Genomic DNA, 21,431 nt, shown 5'->3' on the forward strand with positions numbered 1-21,431 from the left:
ACCCATGTCCTCTCCCATCACCCAGCCACTGTAGGACAGCAGCACTACCCGCTGTGCCACTGTGCTGCCCTATTTTTTTTGCACCGTGATAATGAAAAAATATGCGTCACTATCAGTACATTAAATCACTCACCCTGAAGCAACACTCGAGGGATTTTATAGGATCAGCTGGGGCAGAGTCCTAGCAGACCTCTCTACAAAGTATCTCAGAATTATCTATCTGTATAAATTGGTAAATAACAGTAGCTACATTGTAAGTCGCAGGAGGTTTTAAAAAAAAAAAAAAAAAAAGAAAACAGACCTGATGTACTATCACCTCAGGGTATCTGGTTGAGATATGTCCTTCTTTCCATTGCGAGCCAAAATTAAAATATGCATTAAAGGAGAACAAGTATTACAGGGAAGAAGAATTATTGTTTAATGTCAGGAGAACTGTAGCAAGGACTGTGAAACAGTTCAGATTAGTATCCTAAAACTATGAAGGTAATGGTTTTAATAGAACAGTGGATTTCATGCCACTTCTAACCATTAAAAATTGATCATGTTCTTAGCCTTTGGAGATGATCATTTTCATATAAAAGATCCCACCAGCTAGTAAGAAAGCGTCTTAGGGATTTGAGCAATGCCCAGTGGTAAATAGCAGGCTAATATGCCAGGATGTCACAGCATATTTGATCCATTCAGAGGGCGAGCAGTGTGACAGGAAGTCTGTGCACATTAGAAGTGGAGGATTTCAGAAGCCATTCACAGGCAGTATATTATAAAAGGATCACAGCTAAGCACAGCAAAATGGCAGCCTCTGTCAAGCCCAAGAAAATTAAAAAATACATATATTCTTCCTGTTAGAATCTGTAGGGCTTCATAGACTTCTATATGATTTCCACTACCTACGTGAATTATAACAACACAGACTTGCTTGCATTGGCTTGGTTGCTGATGTGCAGGAAATCTTCCATGGCTTCAAACTTTTTTCCCCATCCAATTCAGGCCACTGATTTTGTTCTCCTGGGAGCAACGGTACTTTTAAATCTTAAAATAGAAATACTCATCTGCTTTTCCAGAGGTTAGCTGCACATCCCATCTGATCCCATCGAACTTCCTCACATGAAATTGTTCTATCATGCCGCTAGTTTTGTGTAAGGCATGTGTCATATTGTGGTGAGATAAAAAATATTTTTTTATTATTACTATTATTATTATTATTATTATTATTATTGAGGGCAAGGATGTTCTTTCAAGTAAGGAACAAGATGTTCCTGATTTCTGTGGTGAGTTTTTATACTAATTAATCAGATTTATACTAGCTGCCCCAACCCAATATTTTATCCTCTGGACTGTCAAAGGTGTCAGAAGCTAAAAGCAACAACAGCAACTACTACTATTGCTGCTACTACTGCTCTGGGATTAGGCAATTCTGGGATCGTTAACACCGACATAATTATTTAAATTTTAATAACCATTTATTTATTTTAATAAATATCTTGCATACGTTCAGGTGTTCAAACGTTCCGTAAAATTATTAAAAGAGCGATACCCCGTGTGCTACTCCAGTCAGTGTTATTTTGCCAAGGTACCCTTGCCTTGACCCGTTGTCTGAACTCGCAGGTGGAGCCTTTGGACCCAAAGCTCGCAGAAGGTTGGGACCCGGAGCTGGGAGCCGCTGCGGGCTGAAGGTGGGACTCGCGCGGCCCCTGGGAGAGCTGCTCTGCGCATGCGCCCCGTTACCGTCGCCTGGTCGGCGCAGCGGGAGCGAGGGCAGCCCGTCGAAGAAGGGCTCGAGCGCAAGCGATGTACCTGGCCGGAGGTGAAGGTGACGCCGAAGGTGTGCAGTCCCCTGCTAGTCCTCTGCACAGGTGACAGAAACTCCGCGGGGGCAGGGAAAGAATTAAAAGAAAAGCGTGCCGAGTTCAACCCGCAAGAGTCGGACACCGACTGTTTTATTAACGGACTTTCTTTTTTTTTTTTTTTTTTTTTTTTTTTTTTTTTTTTTTTTTAGTTTCAACGGCTGAAGTGCAAAAACCTGTTGGCGGATGTGCAAAAAGTGCGTCGCGTGGCTCCTGTCCCGGACGGCACGGAGCTTCTTTCCCAGAGTGATCGGTCGCAGTACAGAACAGATCATGGCAAGAAGATTTCGCCTTCGTTCCGTGGATTCAACTTAGGTGTGAAGTTGTGATTTTCGATATATGAGCGCGGCGGTTCGCGCTTCTGTTCTTCTCCCGGCGGGGGACCAGTCGGCTCTGTGGGAGCGCTTGAGCGACCGTCACCGTCAGCATGTCCAAAGTGATCCAGAAGAAGAAGCACTGGAGCGCCCGGCTCAAGGAGTGCGCCGTGTGTCGGGACGCCCGCGGGGAGCTCGGCGTGGAGCTGCGCGGCGGTGCCGAGAACGGAGAGTTCCCCTACATCGGCAAGGTCCGGGTGCGGCAGGAGGAGGGACAGCTGCTGGCAGAGGGGGATCTGCTGCTGGAGGTGGAGGGTCTGCCGGTGTCGGGGTTGCCCCTCTATGACGTGCTGACTCTGGTGAAGAACTGCAAGGGTCCCATCAGGCTGAGAACTGTCAAACAAGGTAGCCATCCATCCATCCATCCATCCATCCTTAATCTTCCATCTATGTTTTTGCAAGTCCCACATGTAGTTACACCTAAAAATTCAATTTTGACAATGTTTGCACAACTCAGGTGTATTATAGTTGTCACCTGTACAAACAAGACACAAGAGGTAGTCAGAATGTGCTGTTCCATTTTACATTCATTTATCTTGCAGAGACTTTCTCCAAAGCGACTTCCAATAAACTCTACGTAGTGTTATCAGACCACACACCTTATTCACCGCGGTGGCTTACACTGCTAGATACACTACTTACAATGGGTCACTCAGCCATACATCAGTGGAACACACTCTCTCTGTCACTCACACATTATGGGGGAACCTGAACAGTCTTTGGACTGCGGGAGGAAACCAGAGCACCTGGTGGAAATCCACACAGACATGGGGAGAACATGCAAACTCCACACAGACTGAGTGGGGATCAAACCCACGTCCTCTTGTACCACCCACGCTGTGCCGCCGTGCCGCCCCCCCAAAACTCCAACTCAATTTTAAAACCTTTCCGTCAGCTACATCGATAAGTACTGTCTGTGAGCAATTAAAAGTTTGTGGTCCACCCTACTTCCACTATGGCAAACTTGTTTTGTGGTAGGTAAAGAGGCTACCAGAGGTGTTGTAAAAGACAAAAAACATTTTTCATTGGAACCTTGTCACCGAGATCGTGAGGATAGCAGTGGACCCGAGTTTCCGTGGATCAGGCTCGTTCGGGGGCATTCTCCAGTGCCAAAATTAGACAGGTCACTCAGCAAGAATCCTCCCCGACTTGCTGTCAGTATGAGACATTTCAATCTTGTCACATGGCTACTGCTGCATTTCGAAACAGACCATATACGATGATAACCATATTTCAAATAGAGTACCTCCACAGCAGCTTGAATTTAGCACAGGGAGCTTCATGTCATGGAGACATTAGTTAAGGCAATTTTGGTTATTTCTGGACTCGGGAGTTGAGTATGATGTGTACATCCAAGTTCCCATGGTATTTGAGCATGAGACATTTGTCGTCTTAGATTTTGTTTTCAATGTGTTTGAAGCGGAGGGGGGCACAGTGGCGCGGTGGGTTGGACCACAGTCCTGCTCTCCAGTGGGTCTGGGGTTCGAGTCCCGCTTGGGGTGCCTTGCGATGGACTGGCGTCCCGTCCTGGGTGTGTCCCCTCCCCCTCCGGCCTTATGCCCTGTGTTGCCGGGTAGGCTCCGGTTCCCCGTGACCCCGTATGGGACAAGCGGTTCTGAAAATGTGTGTGTGTGTTTGAAGCGGTTGGCGAAGATGCCATCAGCCCTTGTGAAAAAATCAAATTAATTGTGATTACAGTACTTAATTAAAACGAGACTTAATGTTTACTATAGGAGTTATCTGGTGTGTGTTGTGTCGGACACAGGCCTATGGAGTGTGTCTTGGTAACAGGTGTTTCCGCAGCACTGTCTTAACTGTCCAGGATATTCAGCATCGTGGGATGTTTGAGAGGCTCATCTATGTGTCACAATGTGTTCCACTGGCCCTAACCCCGAATCGCTCCGCGGTGCCATAATGATACTGTCAGGTGACCGTTCTGTTTCTCTTTAATAATTTATGGTCCCATATGTAGTTATTTGGCTTCTCAAACATGGAAGTAGTATGGTTAAAATTTGAAACCTCCAAACTTTTAAGTTGCATTTAAAAACTACTGCAGAGAAACAGCCTCGATGTTTTATTCAGTGATCAAATTGAATTAAATTTTTTGATTGATGTAATCAAATTTCATTTTATGTTTCTACGGAGACCAAACAGTCGGAAAATGCAGTCTTTGTTTTTTACAATAGAGCTAGGAGCTGTATTAGGGGTGCTGACATATTGAAAATATTTCTGCAATTACAAATGTTATGGATTGTCCATCTTTTACAGAGTTCCGGAAGGTAAGACATGTTGCGTAGAAAAGCCAAGTAGGATTAGCTGATTTGTTTGACTTTGTCACGTATTGTGGACAACAATGGGTCTGGTCTGTTTTCCTTGGATGGACGGGCACCATGAATAGGTCTCGAGGGCTTATGACAGATGAAAATGGAGCTAATCTTCTGTTGATTTATGTCCATCCTCTGTGAATGATTCTGAAAGCTTGGGCAGCACATTCAGTGTGTGTCTTGGGAAGGATGAAAAACAATGTTTAGAAGGTGACTGGCAGTTGATATGACCCGTGTGATGTTGGTTCCTACTCACATGTACTGTTTTGTCTGTGCTTATGTGCTTGGGTTGATTTCCCACGTACGACTGCTGGTCCCTTATTGTGTGGTTATCTTGGTCCCAGTCACCTTCTCAGAATTGCTATGGGGGTATGGCATGGGGGGCTGGTCCTAACAGGGTTGCATTACATTGTAGTCCTTTCCAGCCCCTTCCTCTTTTTGCCTTGTCGATGCTTTCTGATCCTTTCGACGTACCCCTGAAAATATGGATCTAAGTAAGGACTGCCATGCATGGAGTAGGAAGTAGGATTCTAAGAGAGGAAAACTTTGTTCTCCCAAAGAAGTGATTGAATTTTTGCAGATTCTCAACTTCACCATGAACTGAAAGTTCATGTTCAGACATAAATATTGTTTCAAGTGTTCAGAGTGCTGTTAGGATGATTCCGTGGGGAAAATAAAGAGGAACATAGCAGTACACAATAGACCCAAAACACTATATATTTGTTTATTTGACTGAAGGCACCAGGTTCTTTCTGTGAATTGACATTAAGTTGGGAATGTGAAGATGGTGAAGGGTCTGGTTGTTGCCTTCTAGGCACATGGTGGGGGGGATGTCAAAGGGTTTGAGACACGACATTCGCATTCCCTGGGAAGGTTAGGGTGCTAACATGAGCTACTCTGACTCCACAGCATTCAGGAAGTAACACATTGGAGCTCTCTGTAGTTGTTCTGCAGTAATTATACCTGCATGGTAACACCATTGCAGCAGGATCAGGCTTTTAACCAGCACGTTGCCATTTCAAATAATAGGATTGGCTTGCCTGTTGTCCCGCTGTATTAATCAACCAATTAAGAAAAAAAAAATACGATCTTTCTTGGTATTGTAGCAAAATGTGGATATTGATGTACTTTCCCTTTTAAAGTGGCCCACTCAGTCCAGTGTGGGTAACAGGGAGGATGTGAGTAAGATGAGCAACATATGGTTGCTTTGCTCTCTTCATGTGCGCAATTGCTGAGGGCTGTGAACTGGTTTGCAACTCATACATTATCCAATCTTGAGAATTCAGGGTAGATCACAAATAAATTATTTTTTTTATGCCAAAGACTTGCATATTCCTAAAGGCAGATGAATTGTTTATAATGTAATAGTATACAGTTGGAAGCAACATTATCCCCTAAGAAAGAACTTTGTTCTGGGTGTGGCTCCAGATTTCCCGTCTTGTTGTAATTTCTGGGGGTAAAGTACGAAATTCATTTCTCTCCTGTGTTTCTTAAAAGCACACTGGTAGCCAGAGCAACATGGGTCAGAGAGTAAAACCTCTGTCTTTTCTTTATGGAATGAAATTTTAATTCTTTCAGTCGTAATACAGTAAGTGCTATGAAAAAAAAATCAACATGAAAAAGTAAAACTGCAGTCTCTTCTGGTCGGGGGGGGGGGGGCACATGTTCATGTATTATAGGGAAAAAGGGCTTTATTTAGGCACAGTAATGAGCAATCAGTTTAAACTGCCTGATTGAATTGCAATAAATTAAGACAAGGAAAGTAGCAAGGATTTTTGTTTCATGAGCAGTAAAATGTTTCAGACATATTGCTTAGATATGATAAAATCTATCATAACAGTATCAATAAATGAAAATAAAAATAACTATCAATATGTGGTGGCGCCGTGCCGCCATGAGTTTGGCTGGGTCCTGCTCTCCGGTGGGTCTGGGGTTTGAATCCCGCTTGGGGTGCCCTGTGGTGGACTGGCATCCCATCCTGGTGTGTCCCCTCCCCCTCCAGCTTTACGCCCTGTGTTACCGGGTTAAGCTCCGGCTCCCCACAACCCCGTATGGAACAAGCGGTTTCAGACAATGTATAACTGTCAATATGTAATATTTCATAAAGATAGTGAAAGCATCAGAATCTCTATTATTTGTGTCAGTTGCTCTTGATAAAACAACGTTTCCTTAACAGATTTGGGTCATTGTGGTTTTCCAGTTCAGTATTTTAATGAAGAAATATTGACTAAGTGTTCTGCCCAGGGGTGAGTGGCACTTAAAAACCACTTACTGGTCACAAGTTTATCCTGTGAAGCACCCTGCCATAGATGCCCAAAAAATCTGAAAAATTCTGTTTTGCTGATTCTATTAACACTTTCTCTCTTTAGTTTAAATCAGATTGACTTGTCAACAGATGGTGGTCATCGGTAGCTGTGTGGCTGCCTGGTCCACTGCTGAGGTAAATGAATTACCTCTGTGAGGGCTCTATTAGTGTTTGAGATTGTCAGCCGTGGAATGACCGCGGGGGCAGAATACCACACATTCCTGGGAGCTGGAGCCAAAAGTCTCCCGGTACATCTGTTTCTAGTCCACTGAATTATCTCTTTTGTCCCATGCCTTCTTTAAAGCCCTTTTATAGACCCTTTTTTCCAGTAACATGATGTATCCAATGTTGCCCCCGGTCCTTTCTCATTCTGAATATTCATTATCATTTACTTGCCCAGCACACGTATCCTTGAATTACCATGATTTCCCTAAAGCCATTTGTATTGAGTCTGCTCATGCCCACTATAAATCCCGACATGAACTTTGTGTTTCCTGCTCAGTGATGCCCGCTCAACACTGCTCTGTGCCAGACAATGGAGTGTAAACATCAAAATGTTTTGTTTTTGGGACAAGGAGTCTCAAATTAAAATTCCAGCGCAGAAAATTTCGGTAATGACCCTAAGGGCTTAACTGGACTAGCTTCTGTGAATATCCTGCTGCAGTACAAAGGGAATCTCTGAGCTGGGGAAGCTGCTTTTTGATAAAAGCTTCTGCTGAGGAAAGTAACGCTGTGAAAGTGTTGTACAGGCAATGTTGAGCTCTTCTTCGCATATGGATCACAAACTGTGGGATGCAGATAATGCAGCTTTTTCACACCCTCCCGGCCTTTGCCAGGTAACCACACTCTTTTTATGGTTAGACGTCAAGAATGCTTCCATTAAAACGGGACATCTTCCTCTTTTTACATTACTACCTTTGGGTTATTTGAACATATTTGGACGTGGAACATCACCACCAAATTTAGATGTTGTGAATATTGCTTATGGCAGTTTTTCCAACAATGACATGAAGAGTAAAGCTTTCTTTAGGGGCAACATTTTTATTACATTCAAGGAGTACTAGCCAGATGAATATTTATCCATTATTCTTTATTGTGAGTTTAGCAATATGATTCCACCCCCCTCCAAGTCCTCCAAGTCTGTTGTAACAGTTGCAAATAGTTGAATAAAGCCTAACACATATTTTATTTATTTTAACCACTTATTTAGATATCCTGTTCTTTTGAAGACTGGATATTTTTGCTCTGTCTTTTAGTTTTTATTACCTTTAATTATAGCCCAAATTAAGGCCGTTAGGCCTGGTTACACATCTCATTAAAACTAAGTTTCTTTTTTTATTGTTGCCTTTTTACTACATAAGCCAAATAAGAACATTTTCCCTTGAAATCAACAAAAATAATCCTTATTTAAAATTGCATATAAAAGGCAGGTGGTTTTTAGGGCTGCACTATTATGTTAAGAATTTAAGTTACAAAACTAAATTCTCTGCAAAGAACAGTAATGTTAAAACAATTCAACAATCAGCAGGATGTGTGTTATTGTAATGTAATTTTGGCTTTTTCTGCATAGGCTCAGCTATTTTAGATACTTTTTAGCTGAAGCCGTTACATCAAGTGTCTTCAAATTTATTTAGATAACAAAGCGACTGAAATGTGCATTTTCAATAAATCTGGAAATTTGACTTTGTTTTTTGGTTGTAAGGTGAGCGTTTCATGTTTAAAGAACACTGCAAATGCCTCTTGTTTTGCTGTTTTGGTTTGTGTTTTTGTAATTTAGTACATAGAATGTGTAACCTTTGTAGGCTTTTGATTTCTGACACCAAGACTGTTATTTTAACATGTGTATGTCCTTACCTCGCAGCTCGTAAATTCACATTGGGTTCACTCCAGAGGACTGATGTTTACAGCTTTGTTTTTGAACTTGAAATCTTCAGTGTCCAGTTTATAATTAGTCTACTTTGAACAGTTTTGTTGATGGAAATGAGGTGATGTCTACCACTGCTGCACATCAGGAGTCAGCTGTCTTAAGAGAATTTTAAGTATTTCTGTTGGTTAACAGTGGTAACTTTTATTTTGCTGTTTCGTTAAACAGCTCACATCCTCACTTCGGTGATATTGTGTGGGAACATTTTGGCACAAACTACTGCCTTGCAGGTCATGAACAAAAATGAAACCACACCGTGATGCCTTTAAAACAGAGAAATTCCTTTCATGCCCCCTCAATAAAGATATGTCATCAGTCACCATTGCAATAACATGGGGACCATGTTCTTAATATTGTCACCAACAATTGGGGGGAAATTCTTTGCATCTTTGACCTGTTTGGTCCAATGATTTATTAATCCACAGTCCGTGAGAATTTGAGAAAAGAAAATGTTTTCAGCATCACAAGACTAATCACAAGTTGCGAAGATGCCCGGAGTTACATTTTGTTCCCAATCTGCTGGCAGTGTCTACATTGCTGCTCGTCTTCAGGCTGTCTTTTCAGACAACTGCTCAGAGTACGTTTTGTGTTTAACTTTTTGTATTTTGCTACTGCCGCAGATAAAAGGAAACGGTAAGGTCGGGGAAAAAAAAAAAAAGGTTTAATATACAGTGTGTTTTAAAGATGGTGAAAATATGGGGCTACTTTCATTCATGACTCTTGGCAAGTTGAAGTCAGCAGCGATTGCTCCATCAGTGGCTGAGACCATTTGGTTGGCGATGCTCAGTTTAAGTGGGAGAAGACCCTGAAATACTACCTATATTCAGTAGGGTGCCAATGAAAGGTATGATAAAAATTAAAGTTTAACATTTTACAGATTTTACCTGCTGATTTAGCTCCTTTTGGTGTAAAGATGAACTAGATGTTTTTCCTTCTAGATATTTAAATGTGTGATGGTTTCTCAATAACAAAATATCCTGTTCTTATTACCAACTTCTCATAATTCAGAATAACAACTTTGGATGCTTCAGAACTGACTTTTAGCGATATACACTAGTTCATCGTACTTTTTTAGTGTCTTGTTAGTTAATCTTGGAAAGCGTTTGCTGTCTAGTTGTTCTTTGATGTCAGCAGTCTTACTGTGAGACAGATCATTGTTTAAAACGTGTGAATTGTTTCAAGTGCAGCACCCGCCGCCAGTGTTATGGCAGTACTAAACTGAATTTCCTACATAGGTGAGGATCAGATTTTTGTTTAAGCATTTTTACAGGACTTTCTACTTGTTTTAGTGCAGCATGTGGGAATTACAATATTGTGAATTAATAGACAAAGTCCCATGACATCTGGCTGAGCGACTCAGTGTTCACTATTCATGATTCCCTTTTAGAACAATGTTTTAGAGCAATGGAAAGTTTAAAAGAATAAAAATAAAATTTCACGTGATGGGAGAAAGTGATGAATATTACCTTACTACAATAATAATTTTACTGGTTAAACACTGCCTCAAAAGGAACAATATGGAGGGGTAAGATGTTGTAAATTTGAAACTTTTCATTGGCACCCTAGTGCACAGTTTTCTGTCTCCAAACAAAAGTAAGAAATGAGGTGTTATACCTTTTGTGAAAAAAAGTTTCTACCTGGTGGTTCTGGCTAGTCTCCCAGACAGATGAACGTACACACGAAAGGCATAGTGCAGGAGGCACCAAATCTATACAAAGCTGTTTTCAATATGGTGTCCTAATTTAAAACAGGAACAGTTCAGCTTGTGCCATCTGTACTCCTGCCAACAGCGGGTCTCCTTCATCAGCTCAAAATCAGGATTGCAGTGCAGTAACTGATCTCTGCTCCATCTCTAGGACTGGCTCTTAAATCGTTGTGACTCAACGTTTTCTGGGGCCGGGATGACCTAGGTCCCTCTAACAGAATCTGATGGGGTATTTGGATTTGGCCAAGGTGCAAGTTGCTCCGTGGAAGTGATGCTGAGATAATCGAGGTTTGAGAATGGAACCCTGCACATACCCTGCTTATTGATTCTACTCTTCCTTCTCATTGAGTGTGTGCTTATGGTCCCTAAGATCTGGATGAAGGTTTGGGTTACTGCTGTGGAGTTGTCGTTATAGAACTTGGACAACATTGTGTAACGGGAATCTAAAGGCTGACCCCCCCCAATTTGTGTTTTATTTTATTATCTATCTCTATATTTCTCTATCTCTCTTCCTCTGAATCGTGGTCAGTGAGGTCCAACAAGGCAGTCAGCCCCACTGGCTCTTTTTGCTTTGTACACACACACACTCTCCCTGTCCACATCGATCTCTTCAACATGACCTCCAGCACGGCAGGGCACAGCAACTGAATATTTATTCATGTGCCATCACATCATTGGCCAGATTAAATGACATTGCTGTGTGCTGCTTAACAGAATTAAAGAATCTCCCAACTTCTCCTGTATAGCTGGGTAACTGGCGTACCTCCAAGACTGAATACTTGGGTAACTCCCAAGTTAATTCATAGTTTGAGTTTCAGTGAGGACCTTGTAATCTCCAGCAACTGGCTGAAATTCTCTGCTCCATTATTCATTTCCCTTTAAAAAGAACTTTAAAACATTAGTACGTATGCAGCTGGCCAGATTTTGCGACATTAACATTTAAAAACATTCGGCTGGTCTTAGGAGAAGTATAAAAAAATGGTTCTTTTCTTTTTGTGTGGATGATGAAAAATGTAGTTATGCAGAGAAGTTGAATAAACAGTAGGTTTTGAGGCATGGGATCAACCAGAATTTCAGTGGTCATGTGGAAGAGACAACAGCACAACTGTTTGTAAATTGATCTGTCTGGCAACAGCAGAGAGAGCAAGCTACCTCACTTGGCTTTTCCAGCTCTCTTTATAGCACAGTTTCACATGCTGCCTAGTGCAGAGATTGCTTTGTTTGGAGTGTTTGCTTGTACTCGTCTGCACGGAACGGCAACATCCAAAGACCAGTAGCTTTCAGTGACCCTTTGAGTGCGTGATCTCTGGCTTCTCCTCCCAGCGCTGACATACTGTATGTCATGTTATGTCTAAGCCTTGTTCTTAGTGAACTGTCTGCATGGAGTAATGATTCGGAATAACATTGTCCATGTAATGCGGACGTGAAAAGAAATCGTGCTGGAATGTCAGGACAGTTTTGAAACGGTTGAAGATCCACATTCAAATAATGTCAGTTTGGCGATGTTTATGGCTTCAGTGGTTTGGATGACATGGAGTCTCTGTGTAGTCCTATAGGTAACTATTGCTGCAGCTTGAACACAAAACAAGTTACCTGTGTATCTACAGCCGCGTCCTTTTGAAAGCGGCGGTTATGGATGTACCAAGCTGATTGGTGAGCAAGAACTAACTGCTTGTTAACCCTAACCCTCACCCTTGACAGCAGGGTCACTCGTTTCAGCACATTGCTACCAGGTGGTACTTGTTTCAGCTGGTGCTACCAGACCGGATGCACACCTGACCCTCCATTATCATGGTTCCAATACAGATGATGTGACTCTATGTTTCTATAATACTGGTGCTGCTCGGTAGCCCTACCTGTTACCCAGGTATTACTTGACAGACAGGTTTGAGGTGATGGATGTCATTGGTGCCCCTCACTGCCAGTAGACAGACAAGGTTTTGTTAAATGTCCTTGGATGATTTCTGTGAGCTTTATGTCCCTCTCCATAGCGTATGAGATTGTGTTTATTAAGGAACATGTATTTCCTTTACTATGGTTAATGGCATATTTATTGGGTTACTGTCTCTCTCTACTGTTACTCTGTGCGTGCGTGTGTGTGTGTGTGTGTGTGTGTGCGCCTCAGACAAAGTAGCTAGGGGCTGTTACAAACTCAGAGTGCAGGTAGACATAAACAAACACTGAGTTATTTCTGGGAGACTTTAACCCTTTAGACGCAATTACTCAGACATGAGGGGGTCTGGAATCTCATCTTTGTACAGCATAAACGCACACATCCATGGGTTCAATCACTGTGTAATGTTGTTTTGCTTCATGACAAATAAAACATAATGAAATGCACAGTTGTGTTGTTCCTAGAAAAGAGAAAAAGCTTTATCAAAGGGGATTTTTTTTTAATTCACCTGTTTCTCAAACCAAAAATTTGATCATATTTGACCTGTATCTTGAGAATTACCAGGGTTCCATTCTTTTTTTCAGAGCATTTGGGTACATGGATCGGTGTTGTGTTGAGTGTCCCATCCAGCTGAGCCTTCTGGTTTACATGCAGCCTTTCTTTATACAGCATTCTGAGCGATACCTCTGGCAACAGACTAAAAAGTAGGGTATTGCAAGATGTTTTATGGTGTGAACTGCTCACCAATGTTGTATTTGTATTTGTCTTGGTGAAATCCTCTGTATGCATATTTCCTTTCATCACTGTGCTATACAGTATAGGTTTACATTTTATGCTTTTTCTTCCCCAAATTGCTTTAACTTTTTTAAACTCCTGCATATGTTGCATTAAGGTATAAATACAATGCTGAAATTCGGTTAAGCTTTTTCTTTCCGGAATTGTGCTGTATTTATGTAACTGTGGTCAGCACTGCTGTAAGGTTAAACACTGACATCAGTTTTTAAATTGTCACTTCTAAATAAATATTGATATTCTAAATAAATACACAAATACCATTCTGTTTGAACAAAGGAAAGCTGAAGGAAAACTTTGAGAAAAGGAAAACTGGAGGGAGTGTTTCCTTGCCAATCAGAGACTGATGGTCACAAGGGTTTGTGAGGTCTGCTCCCAGTTTGTTTCACTGCCTCCCTTTACTCGTACATTAAATCTGCTGGTTTTTTTTTCTTTAAAAAAAGGAAAAGATATATGTAACCTGTTAAATGTCAAGTATCAGTTCTTCTCCCCCTCCCCCCATGGTATTACTTTCTAGCCACTGTCCAGCACCCAGCCACATTTAGTTGATGGAAAAGATTTTTTAAATCCCCTTATCTAATAACATGTAATAGAATAAAAGTGGTAAGAAATAAAATGGGTATGTACAGTAATTGTTTGCCAGAAATGTATTTGTCTTAAAGTTAATCAAGTTCTTACTAAAAGTTGTGCTTCATTCATTCATTCATTCATTCATTTAAACTTGTATCTCAGCTCTTGTGAAATTGCCTTCTGGTATTCTCTTGGGTCACATCCCAGGGTTGCATGCTGAAATTCATCTATGACAAGCAGCTGACTTTCCAGTGATGAGCTTTATTCTTCACACTGATGAATGTGCAGAATTCAGGGGACTAGATGTGCATATCTTAATGTATCCCACACCTCCAAAAATTGTCTTTATATTCCTTGCCCTGCCGTTTTGAAACGCTCCATCTGTCATTCATGATATCTTTGGTTTCCAGTTCTGCCTTGGAAAAACCCTTCTCATACTGGTTTTTGTTGCCGCTGTGGTTTAATTTGTCCTGGTTTCACTCTTAAATATATGCACTGTATGGCTCAGGAAAAAAAAAAAAAATCGCTAAATTTAAAATTTTTTTTAGTTGTCTGAAACTTTCTGCTACTGTAGGAAAACAGTATCTTTTTGGATTCAAAATGCATTTAATTTATTTGATCATTCCTGAATCTGAAATAATGTTAATCCTTATTTTAGGTAATATATCACATTGTTAGTGAATTGTTGAAACTCTGATAACTACAATATACAGTCATTGTAATATGCCTGTTCAATAAACATTGGGTATTTAAATTCATTTTGAGGAGGATATGAAGAAGTCTTTTTACATTACATTTTACATCCAAAGCGACACACAGTACATCTCAGAAAAATACAATGAGTGCATTACAAAATCAGTTGACGTTGTTACTATAAATTAAGCAAATCTGATGTAATACACTTTAAAAATGGTTATCTTCAAATATCACTTTAAAACAGTTCAAAATCAACCGAATTATGCAGTGCACACAGTCAACAGCCCTGTCTGCCATAGTTTATGAATTACTCAAGTAGAAGAAGAAGAACTAGCATGCGCAAATGTCTATCGGTAGCGGGTCAGAAAATAACCAGAGCGCAGGATTCCAGTTCTCTTCTCTCTCCATTCAGCCTCTCTGGTCCTCAGTGATCATCACACTGTGCCAAGCATTCCCATGCTGAGCACTAATAGGGGTGAAGCAGGCCGTGACTGAACATTCTGGGAAGTAACGTGTTTTGCACATGTTGAGTGAATACTAACAGACACTTAACATTTCACAGAAAATGTGGGGAAAAAAAAAAAGCTCTTAGTTAAAAGGAAGAACATCTTGTTTGGAAGCAGTTATTTGAAGCAGCCCAGAATTCTGGGTTTCATGGCAAAGTTTCTTCGTGATGAGTTTTAAACAACCAATTAGACAGGGCTGGCATGAAAAAGTTGAGCAGATGGACTAAGCGATCCCTGGAGAGAGAACAGCACATTGGAGCTAGAGGACTGTCCACCTGGGAGTTGTACCCTTCCAGCCCTCTGGATTCATTCTCAGCAACTTTTACTGGGACGCACCCATAAACTGGGATGCAAAGCGCTCCGTGCCACTAAACGTTCTGAATATTTTACTTGGACAGTCTAACAGATGTGATAAATGGGCCCTAACCATGATAATTTACATTTATCTAGCCCTTATTGCAGGTGGCGCAGTGGGTTGGACCGGGTCCTGCTCTCTGCTGGGTCTGGGGTTTGGGTCCCGTTTGGGGTGCCTTGTGATGGACTGGCGTTCTGTCCTGGGTGTGTCCCCTTCCCCTCCAGCCTTGTGTTGCCGGGTTAGGCTTCGGCTCCCCGCAACCCTGTATGGGACAAGTGGTTTCAGACACTGTGTCTGTGTGGCCCTTATTGCATATTGGAAAAAAAGCTGAATTCATTTGAAATCAAGTGTGATTTTATTTAATGTGATTGACCTTTCATCATAGCACTTAGATCACAGTTTACAAGTCCATACAATGCTTACAGCAAATAAGACCTTGGTAAGTGAAGTTAGTATTAGAAGCAGTGCTGACTGAAAACTGCATGCAGAAGAGAGTTGTCTACTTGTATGGTTAAAATGATTGACACCAAGTAAATTAAACAGATTCTATTCCTGGAGAAGGACAAATCCACCAGCACGCCTTTCCATGGCAATTGTCCACTCATAGTCCACATACTGACAGACATCACTCTTAGACTGATGTGTCTTGCGTGTGTATAAGCGTGTGCCGATCTAGTAGGGCTTTGCTTTGTCTCACAGGGTTCGTCGTGACGCTGTCCCCCCCCATGGCCTTGTGTGCAGTGCTGCCCGTGGTCTTCAGTGCCCCTGTGCGGAGCTGTAGCGCTGCAATGCCGGCCTGGCCCAAGCTTGCTGCTGAAGGCCTGCTGTTGGAAAGTCTGAGCTAGTCTTTGAGTGCGCCCTCAATGGAATTCCTGCTTTGGTCTTGTGCCGGAAGGCTCGGTCCCAGAGATCTTATCTGCCCATGAGGCTGCAGTGGTCCTGCAGTGCACTGAAGCAGCATCCCAGCCAGTACCTGTGGGTTGGTCAGACAAAGTGGAATGTGTCTCGCTTGGGAAGAGGGAGAGTAAATGGAGCAGGTGCGTTGGTCTCGAGGACGTGAATGCGGTGACCTGTGAACTTTTACATGACCCCTGACAACTGGAGGAAATGTGGAGTTGATGAGAAACAGACGTACCTTGATACCTCCTGAATCACAAGCAGTAAATTTGCATAAATGGAACCTCTTTTTTGGCCTATCTATGAATGCCATTTATTGTCTTCGTCACAGTTACAGGCATTGTTGCATTATATTACAATGTAGCATTTATGTTTAATAGGTTCATGTCATTTTCACAGAGGGGGGTGCAGTGGCGCAGCAGGTTTGGTCTGTGCCTGCTCTCTGGTAGGTCTGGGGTTCGAGTCTTGCTTGGGGTGCCTTGTGACGGACTGGCGTCCCATCTTGGGTGTGTCCCCTCCCCCTCCAGCCTTAAGCCCTGTGTTGCTGGGTTAGCCTCTGGCTTGCCGTGATCCCTGCTTGGGGCAAGCTGTGTGTGTGTGTGTGTGTGAGATTTTCACAGGTATGTTGGTTGTTTGCAGTTTTGTACATCAGCCTTATATATCTCGTTGCATGAAGCTAGATTTGTTTCATTTGAGCGCCGGAGCCGTTTCAATCCCCAAGGAAGGGCTGCAGCCTTTGGAACAGCCCCTTAGCCCTGCTGACAGTTTTAAAATTGCCCCAGTCTGTAGCTTCTATGAAATTAGTGCAGTCGGGTGGGTAGGGCAGAAAGCAGAGCATACTGGAGAAAGCTCATGGTCCCACACAGCAAGAAGGAGAAGGTTCCTCATCACATCTGGCAAAGTGCGCAGCTTCCAGGGGACTTAATTTCAATCTACTTAATTACCTGCAAGTTTCCCTCTCTTGTTTCTCAAGTAGTTGTTTCAGATCATGCCAATCACCGTATGAGACTACTACAGATACAAGTAATTAGGATTAAGAATGATGGCTTTTTCAGCAGTGTTTTTATGTTGCATTTGTTTGTTTAGCTTATGCTTTTCTCCAAAGCAATTTACAGTCATATTTTTTTACAGTGATTTACCCTTCTGTACAGCTGGGTAAGCTTTTCTTCGGCAAATTAGGTGAGTACTTTGCTCAGGGGTACCTATGGCAAGAGGTGGAATTCAAATTTGGGTCCTTTGATTCCAAACACAGTGACTGTAACCACGATGTCTCGTGCTGCTCTGTTTATTCAATAAATTGTCTGACCTTTAATGTACTTCTTACTAGAATAATTGACATTCACCTGAATGCCAAAACCTGCTCAATATATTAAGTTTTTATAAGCAATCAAGCATGTGTTAAATGTGTTGTTTTTACTATGCCAGCTGTGGATTAGAATTAGTCAAAGTGAATTGTGTGAGAGTGGCCCAGGGAATGGAATGGTTTCTACACTTTTTCTCTTGAATTTCAGTGGTCTGCATCCTTATTCTTGAAAATCACTAAGGTCACTCTGTGTTTTCGCTCAGATCCAGTTCGTTGTTCTTGAAAGCTCCTTGAAGGCCACCCCACCTTTCGAGCTCCAGTGTTAGTGTGTCATGAAGTGAGATGGAGGACCTGGTGTGACACAAACCATCTCTGCTGAAACACACACTCTCTCTCTTTCTCTCTCTCTCTCTCTCCATTGCCCTCTCCCTTCCTTCCTCTCGTCATTGTCGTCACTGCTGCTCGGCTGCTTTGCGCAGATGGTTTTAATTGCACCTTGGCCTGCTCAGAGAAGGGGCGTCACTGGGCCCAGCCGAAAGAATGGCTTCACTCAGCAGATTTCTGCTTCTCGTTAGACAGGTACGCTTGGGCACATCTGATCGACACTCAAGTCAGCGAGATCTTCTCTGCTATAAATAAGGGAAGTCAGACCATATGGCACTTTCACATAGATGAGGTTCAAGATGATGAGAGAGATAGGGGAGGGATTTCCAGAAAGTACTGAGAAAATTGAGATAAGTCCGTGAAGCGTGAGCACTGTTTCTGTGCAAGGCAAATGATTTACGCTGATTTTTGATATTTTCATACTGATGTGTCCTCAGTTCCCTCATGTAAACTTAAGAACAAGTCTAAACACATCAGTTTACCAAAGGTGACTCACAGTTTCACACATTTATTCAGCTAGAAATATTATTGAAGCAAATTAGGTAAAATGCCTCTGTCAAGTGGACAACGGTGAGGCTCCTGTCGAAAGACCATTTTACGTGTTATTTACATTTACTTTCACATGTCTGTGTTGATACTTATTCTTCCAGCCGCTGACCCAGTCCTGCTCGTGAACCTGCAAGCACCTTTTCGATAAGCATGTCAAGGTTGTGACCCCTCTTTCTTTCAACAGGAAAACCACCCTGGAAAACAAGGCTGAGAGAGAATTTTTATTAGTCTTAGAGCCAATGAATGGTCAGTGAGATCAGCGCCGTTCCACACATGTGAGATCACAGTTCCCAGGGGGTAGAGGTCCTTCAGCACCGTCAACATCAAATCACATAGTTTCAAGCGGTCATAGAGAGAACACTTATGTTTACCGGAATGGACAGCCCATGGAAAGTAAGATCATCGCCCTTCCTGTTAAGCCTGACAGGCACTTACTGTATGTACAGTAGAGTAGATGTTCCATGCAGTGCACATTCCAAACAGGAACATAACAGTGACATCATCATAGCTTTGATCTGTACAATGTGCAGATGGGTTTAACCAAATTTCTTTATCCCATACTTGTTTTTGTTGGGCCTCTACTGCCTTATGATCTAAAGCTTAAATCTTGCTACAAATAGTATGTGTGGCATACATCTGTAATCTTTTAAAGGTCTGGGGCTTCCTACACATACGTTTTCAATTTAGTCTGCACAGTGTCCAACTCGCCTTCCTTTGAGCGCGAAAAAGGCTTGAGAAAATAAAGTATGCGGCATTTAATGTGAGCAAAAAGGTTTTGTTTATTTCCACAAAACTCCTTGAGATGCATGGTGCAAAAGGAACAGACTAATTTATGTCTGCTTGCATTTTTTTTACTTGGTTTTGCTGACTCTTTTAACAGTGAAATCATAGGCAGCTAAAGTCGTTGCGTATGAGTGAGCTTTACCTTTTTTACCCCCGTCTTATGGCTCATTGTAGACAAATCACTTTTTCGCGTAGTGCCGGGTGCCATGCAGCCAGGCGCACCCAGCGAAATCAGGCCACTCCTCACATCTGCAGCCTTGTGCGACCTCCCCCCAGGCACGAGTGCAGAGCGACGAGCTGCTGAGGTGTCCAGTTCCATCTCCCCTCCACTCTGCGATGCTGCTGGAGCCCGGACGTGTACTTCACATAAAGTACGACGCTCCTTCTCGACTGTCTCCGGTATGCTGTACCTGGGTTTGTTTAAAGGTCACATTCTTCCCCCAGTGAAAAGAAACAAAGACTCTGGTCTGGTCTTTATACAAGTCAGCCCTTGGACAGGAGTATGAGGAACTACTGGATGGTAGAGCCTACTCACTTCCCTTTCATTTTGACCAGCAAACCCCCACCCCCACGGCCATAAAACACATGGAAACGCCACCCTTCCTGCACACTTTTGTTCCCTACGGAGATGAATAAAGTACCTATCCTGCCCATTAGGGAGAGTACCAGTCAAATGTTTGAGTGCATGGTGAAAACATTTGGAATTTGGTTGACGCTTTTGGTCAGGAAACCAACAGAAGTGTCTTCTCAGCTTGTCGTCTAGAAGATGCAGGACGCGTTTGGGCTGCTCAGCTTGTCCCATAGAAGCCTTGACCAGCTTGCTAATACGTACATAAGGTTTTGACTGTTAACTTCATGTAGGGTTTTTCAAACTTCTAAGCCACAAATTGTCTCATCGTTTCAGTGTCAGTGCCATTTTCTCCTTTTTAGGGAAAATGCCGTAGAGCCTTGTATCGGTCAAGAATGGCAGCAAGTGTCTGTAGGCTGTGAAGGGTGACTCAGGCACTGTAAGCGAACCCACAGTGATTCCACTGCAGCTCAGAGGCCATACATGACTAGAGGGAGCCAGCAGTGTGTGGAAGGACCTCATGGGGGAGAAAGAGAAATGAAACACAGAAGGGCGGGAGGCACATAGGAAGAGTGCACACCAAAAATGCCGTTTTTCAGTCACGGCCAACCCCTGAAATGTTCCGTATTTTTCTCACCAAAAGAAAGTGTTCCACCAGACGGACAATCCCACAGTAGAGGATGGGTTTTCTTTTCTTCTTTGTTTCCTCAACGTGCTTCCTGCTTTTCTCTACAGCCCATTGACTGTTCTGATGTGTGTGGATGTTTAGCCACTGTATCACCGAGTAGCGATCGCATCTCGTAACACCCATCCTTTTATACGTTTGCAAAATCACTTGTCCGACTGAGGTCACCCTGCAGAAAATCTCTAAGCAGACCTCGTTAAATTGACGGGGAACCAGGAGCTGCCTTCTTTGACATGACTTGCTTCATAGATTTTGCCTTCTGTTCTTATTAGGGTGATTTAAGCTATAACCGGATTTTCTCTGCCTTCAGCCCTCGTTGCTAGTCCATGCTAGTCCGTTCATCAGATCCAGCAGTAGCTGTTCAGCCTGTGAAAAGGTGTGTTTGTAGTGTGAATTAGCCCCCTCACAGGTGAGGACAAGCCCTGGACCCCAGAAAGCACAATCTCTCATGTAATGGTCATCAGTTCCACAAAGGTTTCGATACACATTATGCGCAGTGGTGTGATCCACTGAGGGCGGAGCAAGAGCCCAGGTTACTTGGTATGGGTATGACTACAAAATGAAATGTCATGTAATAGTGCTGGGTTCCCTGTGTGGGTCTCACAGCTAAGCACAGGGGTAAATGCGGCACAGCCGCTGCTCTGTATTTCTCCCCAGCTGCAGGCTGTGCCGCTCTCCAGTGGGCACACATCCTGTCGAACTGCTCTGACTCAGCAGCAGTCAACACTGGGGGAGGTGGACTTGAGCTGGCCACTCTGAGGAGGTGTGTGGATGGTGACGACAGAATGGTGAGGAGTCATCACAGGAAGATGAAGGGTCACGTTGGGGTGGGAGGACTTGAGGCAGGCACTGGTAGATGGGATAAGAGGAGCCTTGGTGGGTGTAGTTGGGCCTGGGGATGAAATGTTGATCTGTGTATAGCAATGTGAAACTTGGGAAATTGCCTTAGGGGTAAGCATACCCTACCTTCATC

General features: G+C 42.8%; 1 protein-coding gene across 6 annotated transcripts in view; it reads left to right on the top strand.

The window, feature by feature from the left end:
- Positions 1 to 2,018: 2,018 nt before the first annotated feature.
- The window catches only part of LOC108940239 (membrane-associated guanylate kinase, WW and PDZ domain-containing protein 1-like), a 102,252-nt gene continuing 82,839 nt past the window's right edge, over positions 2,019 to 21,431 (top strand). For all 6 annotated transcript variants that reach the window (XM_029248323.1, XM_029248330.1, XM_029248331.1 and 3 more), the window contains exon 1: positions 2,019 to 2,563. In XM_029248323.1, coding sequence (XP_029104156.1) covers positions 2,272 to 2,563 — 292 coding nt within the window. In that variant the 5' untranslated portion in view covers positions 2,019 to 2,271. The remainder of the gene's footprint in view (positions 2,564 to 21,431) is intronic.

Source organism: Scleropages formosus, chromosome 2 (assembly GCF_900964775.1).
Source record: "Scleropages formosus chromosome 2, fSclFor1.1, whole genome shotgun sequence".
NCBI lineage: Eukaryota > Metazoa > Chordata > Actinopteri > Osteoglossiformes > Osteoglossidae > Scleropages > Scleropages formosus.